General features: G+C 40.0%; 1 protein-coding gene across 2 annotated transcripts in view; it reads right to left on the bottom strand.

The window, feature by feature from the left end:
* Positions 1–745: 745 nt before the first annotated feature.
* LOC108435407 (oxysterol-binding protein 2) overlaps positions 746–22,121 on the bottom strand; it is a 32,558-nt gene continuing 11,182 nt past the window's right edge. For both annotated transcript variants that reach the window (XM_017711235.2, XM_037546916.1), the window contains 12 exons: positions 19,009–19,259; positions 17,991–18,159; positions 16,528–16,651; positions 15,333–15,402; positions 13,320–13,457; positions 12,169–12,414; positions 11,204–11,324; positions 8,449–8,552; positions 7,354–7,449; positions 6,492–6,676; positions 5,685–5,905; positions 746–3,328 (listed from right to left, as the gene is read on the bottom strand). In XM_017711235.2, the coding sequence (XP_017566724.1) occupies positions 3,186–3,328; positions 5,685–5,905; positions 6,492–6,676; positions 7,354–7,449; positions 8,449–8,552; positions 11,204–11,324; positions 12,169–12,414; positions 13,320–13,457; positions 15,333–15,402; positions 16,528–16,651; positions 17,991–18,159; positions 19,009–19,259 (1,868 nt within the window). In that variant the 3' untranslated portion in view covers positions 746–3,185. The remainder of the gene's footprint in view (positions 3,329–5,684; positions 5,906–6,491; positions 6,677–7,353; positions 7,450–8,448; positions 8,553–11,203; positions 11,325–12,168; positions 12,415–13,319; positions 13,458–15,332; positions 15,403–16,527; positions 16,652–17,990; positions 18,160–19,008; positions 19,260–22,121) is intronic.

Genomic DNA, 22,121 nt, shown 5'->3' with positions numbered 1-22,121 from the left:
CAATTTCAACGTTTACTCTGATTCAACACACCCAGATTAACTGATGAAGGCCTGGATAATTTGGAGATTCAGCAGGTCAGTTCAATCAGGTGCCTTAAATCAGATTAAACTCTGCAGTGCTCTGTATGCTTCTTTATATTGGTGCGGTCATAACAAAACCTTGGAAAAATAGATTATTAGCTGTTATTATTAGCTGTAAGTTAATGAAACAGTCCCCCCTCCCCCAAGCAATTCATCACTTCTATTAATCAATTCAGTTACAATCCAGTTACAAGGTTTTGATATGAGAGCATATTATATATACATATTACACACACACACACACACACACACACACACACACACACACACACACACACACACACACACACACACACATATATATATATATATATATATATATATATATATATATATATATATATATATATATATATATATATATATATATATATATATATATACACATACATACATACACATTATATATTTAATATCTAAATATATATGCGTATGTGTGTGTATATATATATATATATATATATATATATACACATACATACATACATACATATACTATGTATGTATGTATGTATGTACACACATACATGTGTATATATACATAGACATACATACATACACATTATATACAATATATATATATATATATATATATAATGTGTATATATATATATATATATATATATATATATATATATATATATATATATATATATATACACACACACACACACACACACACACACACACACACATACACAAACAAAATACCTGCTCTCTGATGGTCTTGATCACTTTTAAGGGTCCTGATCACTGACCATCAGGGAAAAGGGGGGATAACAAATTACATGAGAAACACCTGTACCTATGGCACCTATATGGCAAACAGACTTAATAACATTGACACCAAGTGTAGATACAAGGTACAGTTGTATGCAAAATTTTTATTTTAATTTTTATTTTAATGCACAATTTCTATTTATGTGCCATACTGAACATGTGTGTGGGAGGGGCATGAAATACCAACTGCACCATAACTTTTGCACAGGCCACATTTTATTTTATATTTTAAATTCAGCAAATAAACAGTGATTGGGAATTAAATGTGATGAAGGGTGCTGTAGAGGACACGTTTTTTTTTCTTTTTAAATGAACAAAACACAGAATTTGACTCGGGCACCCAAACCACAGCTCTAGGCAGACCTAATATGTGTTTGGGGCAATGTCAGCAGGTCCACTAGAACTCTTATATTATATACAAATACATGCAAAAGTTCAGGCTGATCAGATCCACAGAGAGCACACTTGTGCACATTTTAATGCACAATTACTGATTATTTCCTGAAAATAACAAATTGGGGGAAAATGACATAAAATATGGCCTGTCTAAAATTGGGACGCATTGGTTTTACTTTTTTATATGTGAAATTCAGGGAATAAAGAGACATTTGAATGCACAAATACTGTGAATTTATCATATGGGGGGGAAATATGGCATAAAATGTGGCCCGCACTACACCGATGGCCCATTTTACTTTTAAAACTTATGAGATAAACAGAAATTGTGCTAAAACATGCTGAAAATGCCATATTCAACTGTGTACCCTAGAGGATGTGTTAACTTATTGTCACAGAAAATCAACAAAACATGGAATGTGTAATTTGCATACAACTGTATATTAATCAGTTCCATCTCACATGAGTCACATTAGTTTATTTGCATCTCCTTTGTTAGACCAGAGCTTTATGATTGTCACCATTTTGTGAAGTTACCTTTTAAACCAGTTCATTTCAGTCACAGTAAGATGATTCCTAATGCTGGGAAACAGCTTTAGCAGGTTCGACTTCTGATTCAGAAGGATTTGATCATGAGCTGATGAAAGGAACAAAATCTACCAATATATCTGCATCTTGTGCTTATGGAAGTGGTTCCCAATGCACATCTTCCTAGTCTAAAGTATTTGATTAGTCTCCTGAGATAAATTCTCCATTCATTTCTGTTTTCACCCCCCCCCCCTCAGCTGTCCCATTGTGTGAACTGATTAGTCAACCAGTAGAAAAAAGTCCAAATTATGTTTAAGGATTTATCAGATGTTAATGTGTCGTTTTCATCTCCTGTTATTTTCTTATGACTAGATTATATGCTGGGTCATGCTGGGAAAACATGGACTGGAACTGGGAGCCACAGGGTTATAGGAAGGGAAATCACTATAAGGCCAGAACTACTGCAGTATAACCACTGAGCCAGGCTTCAGGCTCAGTGCAGCAGCCACATTTCCACTGCAGGCCCACAGAACCAACCAACCCAGAACCAGAGGCCAAGACAACACAGGCCTACTATTACAATGTGCTAACACAGCAACAGTGAGCTAAATAACAGAGTTTCAGTGAAAAATCAAATTCTGTAACTGTTTTGTGCTGGCACTTATTAAAAGGGTACTTCAGATTTTTCAGTCTAACCTCTATCTTTATCGACAGCATATGGATTATTATTTACCACAGACAATAATTCTAGTGGCTTTCCCTGAACTTGGTAAAGAACGAAACGTACCCAAGTACACTTATAATAGAAGTCTATGGGTAGATGTTCCTTGGAATGTTTTCTGCTCTTTTCCAAGTACTGGGCAACAGGTTGAATTTATAGTTCATGTTAAAGGACAACACTATAACACAGATATGGTCTGAAAAATACCAAATATCCTTCATCTAAATTCTGCTTAGTTAAAAATGTCCATTATAACATTTTTGACAAATCTCACCTGGGCTCACCCACTCAGAGTCCTACAGTTTAAATGTAACTCATAAATAAAGTGCTGGAATCTCTTGTGCTCGAATCCATGCAGCGATCATTGCACCTGCCACAAAACATGTGTGCACACTCACCCTCCCAACTCCAAACACAAGTGAATCTACTATGTTACTAAAGAGAATGGAAAAAACAATGCATGTATATTTCAGATCCTTGAGATGCCTCTGAATCGGAAGCACTTTTAAGCAATGTTCCCAATACACACACTCACACACACACACGACCATAATTGCATGTCCTGCCTCGCATGTCCACTGAGTACTGAGTGTCCTTCAAGGTGTCAAACTGTCCTTCAGCTTCACTAGATGCTCTCCATGAAGCAGCCATCATCCTGCAGGGAATAACGACTGACGCCTCAGAAGATGGACGGACATTGGCTCCAGTCCTGCTTCTCTTTGGCCTCCCAGTATCCTCCTCTGTAGACATAACTGCTCTCCCTGGTCTCAGAGTCCAGCCTCTTCTCAAACCACAGCGGCTGGTACATCTCCACCTCCCGGCCTGAGAGACAGAGAGGAAAACATGCTCAGAGAGTGGAACAGAAGGGAGCTTCTAAAGCAAGGTGCGAATATAAGCACAGACCTTTCTATAACAGGGGTGTCAATTGGAGTTACTTCCAAGCCACAGCTCTGCAGCAGTCAATGTTTTCATATAATAAAGCTCTGCTGATTGTTTTACATAGTTTTAACAATAAATGATCTAAACGCTGGAGTTAAGGAAGAACTGCTAATTCATCCTTTAACCCTGAAGGGTGGTGCGCAGACTGCTGGTCACCATAGCAACACAGACAACAGCTAGCTTGTAGCTAACAAAACAGTAAAGAGAAAGATTTAAGATGAACATCGATAATTTGGAGACAAATGGACTGATGCATTTAGTCTGGAGCAAGAAACTGTCAAACACTAAAAAGTCATACAGCTTTTCCTGTTCCACCTTAAGATGAAGAGACCCTTATTAGTCCCACAACGGGGAAATTCCACTTCCGCATTTGACCCATCTGTGAAGTGAAACACCACATACACTCTAGTGAGCACATGCACACACACACACACACACACACTTGCCCGGAGCGGTGGGCAGCCCAATCCGCAGCGCCCGGGGAGCAATTGGGGGTTAGTTGTCTTGCTCAAGGACACCTCAGTCATGTGCTGTTGGCTCTGGGGATCGAACCGGCGACCTTCCGGTCACGAGGCTGGTTCCTTAACCTCCAGCCCACAACTGCCCCCCCTTAAATGGTGCAGCATTTACATTCTGGTGCCTCAGGCTGAGATTCAAGGTGGAATGGAAAATTCAAACAAGAAGCTGGGGCATGAGAAGTGATTTCAGCCTAGTGAAAATCAAAAGCTGAGAGACATTTTACAAGAAATTATTCTATTTATGAGGAAAAGTTTACTGCCGGAGTGGACAGACTTTGTAAAGACCCATAAAGACTTTGGTAAGATTAAACACTGACATTTGAAGTTTAGAGATATTCTCTTGCAGCACATTACCAACGAGTGTGTCAGCCATTAGCTGCAGCCTTTCTGGCATGTTGCTATTTTGCTAAAGAACTGAATCAGTTGTGCTTAATGAGCCAAATGCTAAATGCTGCAGAGCTGTGGCCCAGAAAGAACCTAGTTTGACACCCCTGTTCTAGAATGTCTATAGATGTTCCAGAGGTTCTAGAATGATTGAGAACATGTATAGTATTAGATGTTAAAGTGCCCATGTCCTATATTCTTCTTGGAGTTAATATTTCCCCCACGGAGGACGCTTATGTTTTGTGGCTATATTTCCCAATAGCCTCTCAAAGTCATTTTTTCATGACTTTGAGAGGCCTTTAACCTCTCGTTGTCCCTTTTTTGCTTTTAAGACAGATGTATGTAAATGAGCTTTATTCTGATTGGCTGCTCTGCATTGTGCCTCATTCAAAAACTCCAGGCAGTCCAGACTTAATTACTCCTTATTACTACAAATACATACATACATATATATATATACACACACATACACACACACACACACACACACACACACACACACACACACACACACACACACACACACACACACACACACACATATATATATATATATATATATATATATATATATATATATATATATATATATATATATATATATATATATATACACACACACACACACACATACATACACACACTGTATAAACTCATTTAATTCATTACATGAATTACATTACATGGACCCTTTTCTAGAATGGTATCACAAACACTTGGTTCTAGAGCTTATGATTAGATATAAACTTCTAGAATGATCTGCATAATATATAAATGATTAGATGACAGTATTAGTTTATATAATTATAGATAATATGTTAAAGATTGATCTGGATAACAACACAGTCTCAGACACCACACCAGATTATAGCTCCTAGAAAAAGATGCCAAGAAGTATTAGGAAGTATTAAGTAAAGAGTAAATGTGGTTACACTAATATACAATGGGCTCGAAATTAGGTTCCAGAATTATGTTGATAACATACAGTGGACATTTTAGGATACCTCTACTAGACATTAGGATCTGGACTGTTCTAGATAATACGCAGAGGATTTTAGGCACTAGATTGATGATCTGGATATAGAAAGGGCTAAACATTTGGTTCAAGAATGCTACAAAGACAGGATTAGTTGCCCCAGTCCAGTACTGAAGCACCAACGGCACTGCATAGGTTTGAGTTTTTCCATAAATCAGTTCATTAAATTAGGCTATGAGTTCATTAAATGAGGCATGCTAGAGCAGAGAGTACACCTGTGCAAAGCTGGAGCTGCTCTAGAATGAGGTTCTAACGATCAGATATATGCTGGAGTTTCTTGGGTTTTCAGCATGTCTCTTACCCTCCTCCAGAGCGATGTTTGTCTGTGCCTCCCTCCTCTTCCTCTCCAACCTCTGCCGCTCTTCCAGACGTTGTTTGTGGACATTGGCTTCGTCCCAAAGTCCCGCCTCCATCAGCCTCTGATCTGGCCGCAGGCGGCTGTCTGTGGGAGCCACGCCTTCCTCAGGCTCGTTCAGAGTCAGAGCCAGAGAGGAGAAATAATGCATGTTCTCTGCATTCTCACTGAGAGAGAGAAAGAGAGAGAGAAAGAGAAAGAGAGAGAGAGAGAGAGAGAGAGAGAGAGTGAATATGAAACTACATTTTCATTCAATTCATATTCATTGTGTAGAACAGGAACACTACAACATGGTGACAGCTGCACATTGAAGTGATAAATCAGCAAAAACTAAAGTGTACAGCGTAGTCAATCAGCTAAGACATGCTTGACTAGTGTAGCTAAGAAGTAATGGAAGCTTACACCCCACCAATTAGCATGGTGCTAACTGCATGCCTGAATCATCACATACTCACCTTAAACTGTGGAGTTGTTCAGTGTATCTCACAGATTTGATTCTGTGTTTTCTGACACTGCATGACTCACTGTTATGTTTAAACTCATCATGGCTAAAAACAGTGGTAGCTGTGATGAAGCCTGAAAGTTTGTTCATTATTTTAGACACCATTTACCATATATATGCGGAGAGACCAGTTCTAGAGATCCTGTAGCAACCTCGGTTTTTTCCTGCCATACTATCACTTTGTGCTTGTGTGTTTTTATTGATGTACATTCATGACGGCTGCTGAACATGCGAACGGTCAAGTCCCTTACGGTAGCGGGTATTTCTTCCAGAGCAGTTTAGGAGGGAGAGTTTGGTAGACAGTTTTCTGTTTGACCTCTGACCCTACACAGCCACGACTGCTCTCCACGATCTTCGCACTCTCCATCTTATCATCCCATGATCCAGACAGGATATAGTGAGCCAAACCATCACTGTCTGCCACCACACCAGTTACCTGAAAAAAGACCCACCCAAACAACAGTTAAGATCGAAACAAAAAGAACAAATACATCAAAGTCCACAGGGACACCGACCGCACAAAGTGCAAGCAGACTAAGAAAAATAGTGAGTAGATGTGCACAGTAATAGCTCTCTATATTCTATTTTTAGCTTAGGAAATTTGACAGTAACATTTCACAAATTAAATAACAATTACCAATACCAAGATTTTTTACAGATGCATATAAAGGCAACTTGTGTGGAAATCTCACTTGTAGAGAAACCTAAGACTGCTAAACATGCATGAGTGAGTTAGTTAAGGCCATGTCCACATGCTTTACATATTGTGAAAACTATACACATATTGAGAGAGGAGAAAACATTGTAGAACAGTTTGAATGAGGTAGAACACAGAAGAACAGTGTGAATAGAACAGCGTGTTTGGGAGAGAACAAATGAACAGTCTAAATGGGAGGGCATTTCTAGAATAGTGCAAAAGGGAAGAACATTCTAAAACAAACTGTATGAGGGAGAACATCTAGAACAGCACAAACTGGAAGAAAACACTAAAACATGGTGATGTTATCATCTCAAAGTGACCACCAGATGGCAGTCGCACACTCACTAACTCACACTAGTATGAAAGCAGATATGCACTGAATGAAGCTGACAAAACAACTGATGGAGTCTCACCTTGCGGGGAACATCCCGGGAGAAATAGCTGTAAGGTGAGAATTTGAGGTGGCAGGTGTCCTTTGTCCTGCGGTTTACAATCTCAATATCGCCAGACTGAAAGAAACAAAACACTGCATTAATGAAGACCATCAGCAGGCAACAGACTGAATGAGTCATTTCATTACACATTAATGACTGAAACAGAGGAGGAACCACAGTGTTACAACATCATGGCCAGCTGGAGGCTGATAAAAAAATGACTAAAAAACATTTTTTCACCATATTAGAATTTTCTAAGGTTTGCTTCATAGCATTAATCTGAGTTCTATTCATTTTCTTACTGTAAACATGATGTTTAAGCACAGAAGTGCATCATCAGAGAGCTAGAGAGGGAAACAAGAAGAGGGAGACAAAGAAACAGGCAGAAAATGAGAGGGGAAAGATGGAAGGATGAGAAAAAGACAGATGGAGGAGAGAAGACAGACTGAGCACTGATGAGTCACCCTGTACAGTCTGGGAGGAGGTGAAGCTGATACTAGAAAGTGCTGGACTTTTCCATATATGGAAGATGCTGTGATATTCAACTTTATTCTTTGTAGCTGGTGTGCAGTAGAGACTGAAGCCCACTTGCTGAAGCACATTTAGCAGTAGCCCCTCATCAATGGTCAGTTTCTGACCACAAAGCCACTCCCACCGCTCCAGGCAAGTGTGCTCACTGCCCCCTAGTATGTGTGTCCATTCACTAGTGTGTATGTGGTGTTTACCTTCACGGATGGGTTAAATGCAGAGGTGGAATTTCCCCGTTTGTGGGATTAATAAAGTATCACTTAAACTTAAACTTATAAGGTAGGTGGAGCTCAAAGTGGCCAATAAGCAGAAGCAGAAGGTAGGTCTTTCCAATAAAGTGGCCAGTGATGGAAGTACAAGGTATGCGTTTCTAATAAAGAGGCATAATAAAGCTTAAAAAAAAGTGTTTTAATAAAGCATTGGCCTAAATAAGGGCAAATAGAAACTGGTCATTGGCCAGTTAAGCTGTAAATAAAAAAATATAAAAATGTATATTATACATATAAATTGATTACTGGTGAATCCGTGCAATACAAGATCACCTACGTGGTCAATCCAGAGTTTGCCTACGATGATATTATGGACTGTGGATGTGACTTTACTCCACACATAGTGATTCCCACTGGAGTGGAACAGCAGATGAATGTGACCTGGAGGAGAGAGGAGGAAACACAAATTAATCATTCATAAGCATTAGAAGTCTACAGTTATTGTCATTTTGCCAGACTATTTCATACCCTTGGAATTATAAGGTTCAATATGTGTTCTGAGCAGTTTTGAAGTATTGAGCTTTAAATGATTTTGCATTCAATTAACAAAACTGACATGTGGAACACATACTGTATCTTTCATACATGCAAATGACAGACATCCTTAATGTATTCTAAATGTAAAATTTAGAATTTTTTTTCTAAAACATTAAGAAACTAATCTGAATGACTCACTTTCTGCTTGGAATAATAAGGTTCTATCTGACAAAACATGGAAAGAAGCAGTGATTTTAAAGGAGCACAAGCAGTTTATACTCATTACGTGTTTTAAAACACAAATGTGGTCTGGAATGGAAGTTTAGAATCTGCATTTTACACACATATCCACTCATTCCAGTGAGCTACAACTCTTAATAATAACAACCAATGTATTATTACAGTATTCTTTTGTTATTGCCTATTTAAAAAAAAGCTACTTATGAGGTTTATATTCCCCTCAGGCATGAAGGAGTTAATAAGATTTGCTGAAAATAACTTTTTGTGCTGAAGACTAAAGAAAGATGTTGAGACAGTACAAAATCACTCTGAGGAACAAAGCTCTGTGTAGATGTTCCCAAATAACACTCTCACAGTCTGAATGCCAGGCTGCTTAAAATAGAGCTTACTTCACACACATTACTGCTATAATTCCAAAAAAGTCTTTCATATTTCATAGACAGCAAATAAAGGCAGCTGTGATTATGATTAATTTGCACACTATAAACTACTCTATATGCCTAAAGTCTGCTCCTCCAGAGGTTCTTCCGAAATGGGGGGTATTAGTCGTTAACTGACTCTCTTTGCTCCCTTCTGGCAAGGCTTTGCACTAGATGTTTTGGAACATTGCTGTGAGGATTTGATTGAGCATTAGTGAGGTCAGGTACTGATGTTGGATGGTCAGTCCTGGATCACTCCAACTCATCCCAAAAAGGTGTTGGGTGGAGCTCCATCACTTCAGAAAACACAGCTCCAGTACTCCACAGCCCAGTGCTGGGGGGACTTTATACATCTCTAGACCACACTTTGGCATGGTGACACTAGGATCACACACAGCTTCTTCAAAGATTTTTAGGAATATATCATGAAAGCTTGAACTTCATCACAATGTTTTGGTATAATTCAGAAGTATTGTTACAAAATATACTGAAAACTAGGGCTGCTTTTCACTGTCGATTAATCTGTTGATTATTTTCTTGATTAAACTGCTAGTTGTTTGGTTGATAAAATGTCAGAAAATGGTGAAAAAGTGTTTTCCAAAGGCCAAGATGACATCCTCAAATGTCTTCTTGTCCACATCCCAAAGATATTCAGTTTGGTGTCACAGAGGAGTAAAGAAATCAGAAAATATTTAGAAAATGTAGAAAATTTAAAAAGCAGGAATCAGAGCATTTTAACTTTTTCTTATTTACTCAAGCTAATTAATCAACTGTAAAATAGTTGGCAACAAACTGATTAATTGTTGCAGCTCTACTGAACACACAATCTATTTACTTGCTGATTGAGCTTGAAACATTTTGAACTGCCATTCATTTTGCCAAAGGAAAACTTTTGATAGCGGATTAAAAATCACTACATGCTGAGAACTTTGATGAAACCAATTTGTGACAGCTTAAAAACCTCAGCCACAAATACAAATTAAAAGCAGAACATCTGACGAACAACATAAGCATGGATATTCACATTCAATATCATTTTACATATATTTAATATTAATACAATATATTTAAAAAATCTGAAAACAGGTTCTATAATTCAAGATAAGAATACAAGAATTGCCAAAGGAAACTGGTAGGATTTTGTGTTGGATGGATGATGGAGGCTGCCTCTTCAGATCAGTCAAGCTAACTCTACAGCTACGCTACATTAGATGCTTGATCTTCTTCATGAGGCGTTTCCACTTCATTGGACGATGTGCCAACATGTTAATTTCTAACAGAAATATATGTTCATTGTTTCTGGATCAAGCGAACATCAGCTAGACTAACAGTTCTCAATCACGTTGTATATTAATGTGAATATATACACTCACAAATACAAGGAAATCTGTCCTGTTTAAACATAAAACCACCAAATTGTCAGCTTGTATTTTTTCCTCCACCTTTCCATGATGAAACATGCTAAATATGCAAACAATGCTTTCAGTATTTGGCACCAGTACTGGCACCTTGAACTGTTAACTGAGCACTTGTGCATATCCTTATGCAGCTGGAGCTTCAGCTTCACCAAGTTGCTGCTGCTCTTAGTTTGCTGCTGACTGACTTATCAACAGTTCTGCCACGAGCACTATCCAGCATAGTCGGCTGAAGATGTCACATTAAAAGAGAGCTACAACCATAGATTCTATTAGAAGAACATACAGCGCACTACAGCTGGGCTTCAGCCTGCACCACTATGGATAAGCTGAAGGCCCAAACTAGGAAAATGATCAACATTATAATTTACCATGTTAGTGTTGACATCTCTAGTTTGTAGACTCCTAATGAACTGGATTAGGTTTAGCATTAGGGTTGAGGGTAAGACCAGGATTAGAGGTGTGAGTTAATAAGACTAACCCAGAGGCATGATAGAGATGTATTTTCCTCTAAACTTGCTGTCGATTGTGATCTCCTGCCACAGAGTCCATCCACGCTGAGACATCACATGATGGGCGGCTGCAGGTGGGTGGTGACTCACCTGGAGAAAGAGAGAACTGCACTGCATTGTGTTGTGTAGCACTACATTCAAGTGGGGAATGGACAATTTGCAACGGCACAGCTAGGCACCCAAAAGACACATTTTAACTCTTCTTGCGAGTGTCTTGCATTTTGTCAGCTCATGTGAAAACATGCATTTTAATATGATTTGAGAATTTACATGAACAAAGTATAGGAAACAGACATAGGAACCAAAGGTCTACAACGCAAATATAGCCATTTTATTTACTCCTTAAAACCATCAGTGAACCTACACGTCTTCTGAGCTTTTATATGCAAAGACGATAAAATGTAAAGGTTATATAAAAAAATAAATAAATATGAAAAATGTTTCATTTGGGGACCATTTTACACACAACACATTATTCCCAACACCTCACCACCATGAATGGACGTAATAAAAAAAATAAATGTTTTAGGCTAAAATCCTCTTAGAACAGTCATCAGGCAGTGTATTCATCACTAGCTCATGTAATAACTTTCTGTAAGGGAGCTTTTAGAGGTGGACATCTTATTCCCATCACCACCTCTGTGAACAATTCTGACTGTAAGTTTCTCTAGAACAGAGCATTTCACACCCAAACACTATGAACGACTTTGTTTACATCATAACCATTAAATTATATAGAACTCCCCGTTAAGAGGAACATATTCTACACTAAATTCTGTACTATGTGAGTAAAACTACAGCTTCATAGACACTACCTCTTGAAGACAGAGATAGCCATCTTGATTATACAACAGATAGACAGTGCAGAAGAGTTTAACGACAACAGTAATCTGGTATGAGATCTCAAGGACAGTATTCATTAGTCAGGCCTGACCTGTTCACAAATAGAGCGGTACCCGCTCTCCTCCAGCCGGTCCAGCTCGTACGTCTCCCCCAGCAGTGGGTTGAAGGGTTTTCCGATGCGGTGGACAGTGGTGGAGTAAGACGAGACTGAGAATGCAGCAACCAAACACATCTGCTCCAGAGTGCACACACAGCGGGCAGCGCGGTCCAGCAGCTCGCTGTACTCCAGATCCTCCGTCAGCCGCTGCAGCATCGACAACGGCTCGTTAAAGTTCACCTGCCGGAGTAGGGCACACACATATACCCATTTTAATTGTGTATGTTCCACATTAACTTCATCTATTTGACAAATATGATTTGACAGTTGCACGATAATAATGCAAATTTAAAATTAAAATATTCCTACAGTGCTCCTGCTCAGATACATACAGCTGACATCCTATATGCAGATTAAAGGAACATTCTACCAACTTTTCAACAAAATTTGATCTCTTTACAGTGGTGGTGATAGGAACATGGGGTCGCCACGACTTCAACACAAATACAGCCATTTTATTTACCGCCCAAAAGCTACATGCGTCTTCTGATGGCAGAAAAGTGATAAATCTGAAAGGGAAAGGATCTTTTTTGGGGGGGGACTATTTGGTCTGACAACACCTGCTTTGTTCTGAATGTATCGCAAAATTACTTTAAGCCAAAATCATCACAAAACTATGCTAAAACTGTGCCTCAGACATCAGACGGTGTATTCGTAACCATATCTTGTAATAACTTTCTGTGAGGGAGCTTTTAGAGGAGGACATCTTTTAGAGGTGGATATCGCCACCACTATGAAAAATTCTGAGTTAGTAAGTTTCTCTAGAACACAGCATTTCACACTAAACCACTCTGAATGACTCGGTTTACATCTTAACCATTTAATTATGCAGACATTTTGGAAAATTAGTGGAATTCCCTGTTAAGACAGTCTGTGTGGACGAATGCCACGGACACATCTACAATCAAATGACAGGGCTTTTTTCTGACAAACTTCTACGTGATTCAGTTTTGTTAGAGTGACACGACAGGAGCTGAAAAGTTTTGCTGGAGCATGTATGTAGAACAGAATTTGAGCTCCTGTAGAAGGCATCACATGACATAAACGTCTGTGCAACACCAAACACATATACACAGGTATCGTACAGGCATGGGGATTTTGGAGAGCTCTTTGCCAATGCAATTTTTCATGATGCTCCACAGGTTGAGAGAGTAGTTGGGTTTGTCTGGGATTCGGCTGCGTCTGCCTCTCCGCTGCTGCAGCGCATACGAGCCTGATGTGTCCTGAAAACACAGATGAAACAGTGACGATACTTTACTTTTGGAAAAGACCTGATAACTCCAACAAACATACAGCAGAAGCCACCCTGAAGACCTCTGAAGTGCCTAATTCTGTAGTAGGTATGAACCGAATATTAGGACTATTCCATACTGTTCCAAAGCGAATACGTTTGGTCCTGAGTACACTTTTCTCCCCTCTGAGGTCACTGGATCCTCTGAGGTCAATTAAATGGGAATTCCACTGATTTATGACCATTAAGGGCAGAGAGGTACATGCAGGGCACTGTAAGGCAAAATAATATTCAAACGTACTTTGAGAGATTTACCATTATTTTTACCATTATCAACATTACTAAGTCACTACGCTTCTCTAGAATAAAGTATTTTACATCAAACCACTCTGAAAGACTTCAGATGCCAGTGAATGGTAAGAAATTATGCAGAAATTTTCAGTTCCCCTTTATGGAGTTGACATACGAATACTGATACATGCAAGCTCATAATGATGTGCAGTGAACTGACATCACAAGTTAGTCTACAACTAAACTTTAACACTGTGATATATACACTGCTCAAAAAAATAAAGGGAACACTCAAATAACACATCCTAGATCTGAATGAATGAAATATTCTCATTGAATACTTTGTTCTGTACAAAGTTGAATGTGCTGACAACAAAATCACAAAAATCATCAATGGAAATCAAATGTATTAACCGATGGAGGCCTGGATTTGGAGTCGCACACAAAATTAAAGTGGAAAAACACGACAGGCTGATCCAACCTTGATGTAATGTCCTTAAAACAAGTCAAAATGAGGCTCAGTGTTGTGTGTGGCCTCCACGTGCCTGTATGACCTCCCTACAATGCCTGGGCATGCTCCTGATGAGGTGGCGGATGGTCTCCTGAGGGATCTCCGGTACATAATGGCAGTCAGGCTACCTCTGGCGAGCACATGGAGGGCTGTGCGGCCCTCCAAAGAAATGCCACCCCACACCATTACTGACCCACTGCCAAACCGGTCATGCTGAAGGATGTTGCAGGCAAATGCCAAGCGTCCTGCACGGTGTTGGGCTGTGAGCACAACCCCCATCTGTGGATGTCGGGCCCTCATACCATCCTCATGGAGTCGGTTTCTAACCGTTTGTGCAGACACATGCACATTTGTGGCCTGCTGGAGGTCATTTTGCAGGGCTCTGGCAGTGCTCCTCCTGTTCCTCCTTGCACAAAGGCGGAGGTAGTGGTCCTGCTGCTGGGTTGTTGCCCTCCTACGGCCTCCTCCGCGTCTCCTGGTGTACTGGCCTGTCTCCTAGTAGTGCCTCCAGCCTCTGGACACTACGCTGACAGACACAGCAAACCTTCTTGCCACAGCTCGCATTGATGTGCCATCCTGGACGAGCTGCACTACCTGAGCCACTTGTGTGGGTTGTAGAGTCCGTCTCATGCTACCACGAGTGTGAAAGCACCACCAACATTCAAAAGTGACTAAAACATCAGCCAGAAAGTAGAAAGGTACTGAGAAGTGGTCTGTGGTCCCCACCTGCAGAACCACTCCTTTATTGAGTGTGTCTTGCTAATTGCCAATCATTTCCACCTGTTGTCTATTCCATTTGCACAACAGCTGTGAAATTGATTGTCAATCAGTGTTGCTTCCTAAGTGGACAGTTTGATTTCACAGAAGTTTGATTTACTTGGAGTTATATTGTGTTGTTTAAGTGTTCCCTTTATTTTTTTGAGCAGTATGTGTATACGAAACGTAGTTCATTTTCCCCCCACAGAGAAAAACAGCTTAGACCTGGAGTTCCTTATCTGGACATGACGCCAACTACACCACCTCAGAGGTCTACGGGCAGCTGCTTCAATGGAAGATCAAACTTACACTGTCCTCCTGACCCCAATCATTGGCCATACTACTGGTCATGCTCTGGTTAACACCTCCACCTGAGTGTCTGAAACAAACACAAAGAGCTGGATTTAATCACTTCACCCAACAAACCATCACATTAACTGATCTACACAGCAGGAACATTTTACACAAATCAAGGCTAAAAGTAACAAATATTAGAAACAATATTTAAGCTCATATTGCCCATAAGAGGATAAAAGCAATTATTCCATGTTGGAAAGCAGGACTATGGATTGTGATAGTCACTAAAACTATCTCTGCTGACTAATAAGAAGCTAAATTAACAGTGGCATTTGTAACTTCACATCATGTCATTTAAAAGAGAATTCCACAGATTTTTTAAAACTGCATAATTTACAGTGGTGGTGGTAGGAACTAGACGTCCACTTCTAAAAGCTCCCTCACAATATATGAAGATTGTGATTGTTATGAATATGTTGTCAAATGCCTGAGACTTTGTTTTATAATAGTTAGAAATAAGCTCAGGACATAACATTTTTAAATCTTTAAATTTAAATTTAAAATTTTACCATCATCAGCCTTTTTAATTTCTGAAAGCATGTGTAGGTTCAGTGGTGGTTTTGGATAGTAAATAAAATAGCTACATTTGTGTCGCAGTCATGGTTCCTATCACCACCACTGTAAAGAAATCTGAGTCTCTACAATCAACCACTCCCTAACCAAACCACCCTGACTTTGTTTACATGTCAACGACTGAACTATGGATACATTTTTTGAAAAAACTGGTCCACTTTAAATGCGGCTGCTGATACAATAACTCTTACTTTAACCCATGTATGGAATCTAAGCAGTAAAACCAGCCCGTTTCGAGTTCACATTTCCAATCCACACACACAGACACACACACACACACACACACACACACACACACACACCCCTATTCATCCTACAGCAGTTGGACTGCTTTTTGAATATAGTAAAATACAGGCCAGCCAATCAGAACATTACTCATTTACATATATCAGTCTTAAAAGCAATGAAAAGGGCCCTAAAAATATTAATCTCAGTTTTACAGTAAATTTAGCAAAAACACATACTGAATCAGTTCAGACATTCTGCAGATCATGAGGACTACACAGTGGAGTGTGAAACGCTGCTGTAATGTGTTAGACGTTGGTTGTTTTTTTGTTTTTTGGGACAAACTCACTCATGCTGTGCGTGGTTGGACGCAGGAACGGTGATGAAAGCGGGCGAGTCCTCCATGGCATCAAAAAACTCTACATCCTCATTCTCATCACTGGTGTCTACTTCTCCTGACCGCTCAGGTCCCGCTGAAAAACATACACATAAAAAATGAACATCAAAAAGTTTTTTACATATTCATCTCAAAATTAACAGTATTTTATATATTACTAATTATTTTCCAAGTCTACATTTGTTTATTAGTTTGAATTTTAGTCCTCATAAGAAAGCTTGCCCACTCAGTTGCAAACTTTGCAACACCTGTGGGCAGCTATTTCCTCTCCTAGGAAACCAGTCTCCTATGTACTTGAATGGAAAGAGCCCAATAAATATGAAAGTGATAGCCAAGCTTCAAAAACAGATTTGTAATTAGTTGTCTCAAATATCACAAAAAAATTTATACTGTGTGCTCTTTTCACAGTGTAACTACACATCTATACAGACTCATATCCACAAGGACTCTATATAGCACCAAATAAGGGTTCTATGACTTGTAACAATGCAAGAACCTTTTTTGGTGCAATATGGAACCATTCTTTGAAGGGTGGTTCTCAAATGGGTCTTCAGAAGCCCCAGACGGTCCGTCATTTTCCTCTATCCTTATGGGTTGTGAGCTGGGATCGAACAAAAATGTGGACAGTCTGGGGGTCCAGTGGAACAGTTAGAGAACCACTGCTCTATAGACCTAGGTTTTCCATCACAGAGAAGAATGGTTTTACCATACAAAGAACCATTTACTCATTTAAGTGAATGTTCAACATTATATACAACCACTGCTTTTAAACAGGTAAAAACAAGAGAAATTACCATAAAATGTAAAATAGATAAAAGACAATATAATAAAGTTATTAAATCATATTAACCCTTTAAATAGTCACTCTTATTACACACTTCTATGACTTCAAGGGCCCATATATGGAAAACTGAGCATTTATTGAAATACAAGAAACTGACGTAGTAGGTCTCCAAGTTTCAAAACATTCAATTTAATCCACAGTTCAAACAGTCATTTATGAAAACTGAGATGCAAAAATAGAGTTTTTAAGCATAATACAGGCCAGCCAATCAGAACAGAGCTCATTTGCATACATCAGCCCTAAAGAAACAATAACAAAAACAGCCTGTTTAATCCTAAGGAATAGAGACAGGTTGGAAAATGGTCATATAGAAATGAACTATGACTGTTTTTGGTTCATAAAACCACAAATGTCATGAGCCCTTTAAAAATAACTCAGCCACTTTCCATTTTTGTCCATGTAGTCACTGAATAAGCTTATATACTAAGCTTGAGATTTTAAGGAGGTAAAAGCCAAGCAGATATTAGAATAAAACCAAAAAAAGACAGTAAAAATGTACTGTAAAATGGTTTAGAACAGAATAAAATAGAACAGAACTGGTCCTCTTTAATGTACGTTACATTTTACTCACGTGGGTGAGTGCTGGGTGCCTCTCTCCAGGCTCTCTCCAGGTTGTTGTGTTGTTTGGCTAGCTGCTCAATGGTCTCCTCCAGATGGTGGCGCTGTTCTCTCTCATACTGCAGTGCCCTCTGCCACCGCCGGCTGTGTCCCTCCGCTAAATCCACAAAGTCCCGGCAAGCCTGAGAAAGAGTTAGTGACATTAGCCTTGTAGCTTCAGACAGCAAACTGATCAGCTGATCATGATTTTGACGGGAAATTGTGCCACGTTGATGGATTTTTGACTGAATAAACACTTTAAACCTTTTAAAATTTGTCTTAAAAGTCTAAAACATTCTAAGGCCCAATCCCATTTCACCTCTCGCCCCGACCGCTTAACTCTTAGCACTCTGTTTTGCACGTTCATGTCTACAGGTAGGGTGTCCCGATCTTTGGTGAGCAAGAGGGGTAGGGTGAAGTGTTAGGGCTACACCGCCCTCCAATTTGAAAATTCGAACAAGAAGCTGGTGAATATTTGCCTTCAGCTTTAAGGGTCCCATTTCATAGGGGAAGATTTTAACCAACTCAGTTCCAAGGGGCAAGGTGACCTTCGAAAACAAGGGGTAGGGGTGAAAATAGGAAATGAGACGGGGCCTAAAGCAACTGTGGTGCTCACTTTGGATATAGCACTATAACAAAAATGTGTTATGGAGTTCTTATAAAGGAATATTCCAGCATTTTTTACTACATATTTACCTACCACGTCTGAAATATATGGTCAACCACCATGGACATTAACTTTGTTGTGCTTTGCAGAAAAGCTGTTATAACAGAACACTGATAGCACAAGTCAATGGGAACCTGCTTCAGCATCTGACAACTGTTTTTTTATTATATGTAATCAATGTTATATTCGAATCAATGGGTTTTCTGTGTTTTTCTAAGCACAGAAAAAGGCATCAACAATCACTGTGGTAATCGACTGTGTGCAGCAGTTACTAGGTTGAAAAAGTTTTAGCAAAACAATCTCTATAATGTTCACAGTGTCTCACATTGATCATAGCATTGGAGGTTATGCGGAAGAGTGTTGCGCGCTCGTTGACCGTTTTGAGCTTGTCGTTTCCGTCACTAGGGCAGCGCAGGTCCTCCAGCTCGCTGAGTGACCGCTGCAGAGCCGCTCCGTGCTTTCCAATCAGATCATTGCACGTGCTCAGATCATCCAGCTTACTGATCAGAGTCTTCAGAGCACCAGAGGTCAGAGCACGGTCCGGCTGGGCTACTGTGACTTCATCACCAGAGTCATCTGAGAGACAAACAGACAGAGACAGAGAGCGAGAGAGACAGACAGAGACTGTTTACTTGTTTTCACTTAGAAAATTAACAAAACATGTAATTTGACCAGGGATGCCAGACTTCTACACACTGTACAAGATACGCTCTATAGACAAAAGTATTGGGACACACTTCTTGATCATGGAATTCAAGTGTTTCATGCAGTCTCATTACCACAGGTGTATAAATTCAAGTATCTAGCCATACAGACTGCCTTTACAAACATTTGTGAAAGAATGGCTTGTTTTAAAGAGATCACTGAATTTGAGCATGGCACTGTAATAGGATGCCACCGTCAAGTCAGTTCATGAAATTTCTTCCTTCATAGGGGAACTGTGAGTGGTATTACTGAAAGTGGAAGCGTTTAGAAAGCACAGTGACTCAGACCCACAGACCACATAAAGTTACTGAGCTGGTCGCCGAGTGCTGAGGTGCATGGTACATAAAAGTCACCAACACTTTGCTGACTCAAAAACTGCAAGTTCAAACTGGAGTTCAAACCTACTCTAGTATGAATATCAGCACAAACTACTGTGCACCAAGAGCTTCATGGCACTGGTTTCCATGGCCAAGCAGCTGCATGCAAGCTTTACATCACCAAGCACCAATGCCAAGTGTCGGATGGAGTGGCTAGCTCCATAAAGGCATGGCTGGGACATTTTGGTATGGAAGCTTGACTGGCCCGACAGAGCCCTGACCTCAACCTCAATACTTTTGGGATGAACTAGAATGGAGATTGTGAGCCAGACCCTCTTGGCCAACATCAGTGTCTGCAACGTCACAAGTGCTCTTCTGGATGAATGGGCAAAAATTACACAGACACACTCTTGTAGAAAGCTTCCCAGAAGAGTGAAGAAAGGGGGGCCAAATTCATATTAATGCCTATTAGAATGGGATATCATAAATGCTGCAGGTCTTAATGTGTAGGTGTCCCAATACTTGTCCATATAGTGTATATCATCTATAGAAAGAGAAAATTTGTACATGCTGGTCTTGTTGGCAAAAACAGGCTTGGACCATCATTTACATAAAATAACTACAATTTAATATCACAATCACAATATTGGACACAATATTGTTAATGTTCATTCTTGTTATTTCAGTAATGCTTTGTCAGACAGAGATGGAGATTTCAGACACAGTGATGGAGGCAGTGATTTTAGAGGAGCCTCAGAATCAGTTTGAGATCTTTTTCACACTCTGAGTGATGTCTCAGAAAGTTCACTTCAGCGTGGGAGCAGTGACGTCAGCTTTCAGAGCAGAACAGCTCCACACTCGCACTGGAGGGACTGAAGCGTAACTCTGCAGTGCTGCAGGGCGACTTCCACATGTTTATAAATAGCAGCAGCCGCCAGTCTAATAATAATGGGCTTCCTGACGAGGAGTTTAATCAATTGAGAGAGAGAGAGAGAGAGAGAGAGAGAGAGAGATAGAGAGAGAGAGAGAGAGAGAGAGAGAGAGAGAGAGAGATAGAGAGAGAGAGAGAGAGATAGAGAGAGAGAGAGAGACAGACAGACAGAGAGAGAGAGACAGACAGACAGAGAGAGAGAGACAGATAGACAGAGAGAGAGAGACAGACAGACAGAGAGAGAGAGACAGACAGACAGAGAGAGAGAGACAGATAGACAGAGAGAGAGAGACAAATAGACAGATAGACAGACAGACAGACAGACAGATGTGTAGGTGTCAGAGGATTGATTAGAGAAAAAAGCAAAATGAGGGGAAGGAGATGGAGATTAAGATGTAGCAGGACAAATATCAGCAGACAATCAATAAAAGATTTGGAGCATAAAAGGATAGAAGCAGTGAATGAGCATCTGAGAGGAATGTAAGAAAGGCAGAGAGAAAGAAAAATTGAGCACAGACAGACAGATACAGACCAATAGACAGACAGAAAGGAGGTGATGGGGTGTGCGTGAGTGAAGACTTTCATTGATTTTTGTTTTTTTTGACTGTACACCTATAATTAAACCTAACCCTAACCTTAACCTCAGCAAAAAAAGTCATTTGCTGTGAAAACATGTTACTCAAGTGAGGATCAGCAAAATGTCCTCAGTTGAGCAAAAACTTCATGTTCCATCATTGGGAGGACATGTGGTCCTCACAAGGATAGCATAACGAACACATACACATATACACACATGCCCTTCTAGCACCAGAACTCTGTGAATGAACATGGTTGCCTTGGAAACAAAAAGGCTGACACAATCAGGAGGCTGAGTTATTTTTAGCCAAAAAAAAAAAAAGGAATGACGCAGTTCCGTCCATCCTCTCTCCCTCACTCGTTCTCTCTCTCTCCGTCTCTCTTAGACACAGTGCAGAGACAGTCTCATGAGCTCAGTCTGACATCCACTATAACTGGTTAGCATGAAGTGATTGAAGTCAAGAAAAAGGGCGAATGCAGACCGACAGACAGGCAGAGCAGCAGCAGCCGCTGGCAAACTGAGTCGAGAAGGGCGGAGTGGAGTGGAGTATAAGTTGAGAGGCAGAGGGATGGAGAGATGCAGCTACAAGCCTGGAGCTTTCGAGGAAACCCAAACACATTACAAAGGCTGTCTCTGCTCTGACAGACCAGCAGTGGTGCGTCTAAAGCACCAGCCATCAACATTCTTTCCACAGCATGAGCAAAATCCAGCCTTCAGCATCAATCTGAGCAAAACAGAGAGCAAACTTTACAGCGCTGAGTGACACAGCAGATGACAAACACCTGCAAAATGGTGCAAAAAATTTAAATTGAACTTCATTCCATGTTTTATTAAATATTTGCGGTGTAAACAGAGTGATTCCGAGTGGTGTGAAATGATTCAGATTTCTTTATAGTGGTGGTGACAGG

This window comes from Pygocentrus nattereri, chromosome 18 (genome assembly GCF_015220715.1).
Source record: "Pygocentrus nattereri isolate fPygNat1 chromosome 18, fPygNat1.pri, whole genome shotgun sequence".
Lineage (NCBI taxonomy): Eukaryota > Metazoa > Chordata > Actinopteri > Characiformes > Serrasalmidae > Pygocentrus > Pygocentrus nattereri.
The sequence above is the reverse complement of the archived record's forward strand: the minus strand, read 5'-3'. Positions and strand labels throughout refer to the sequence as shown.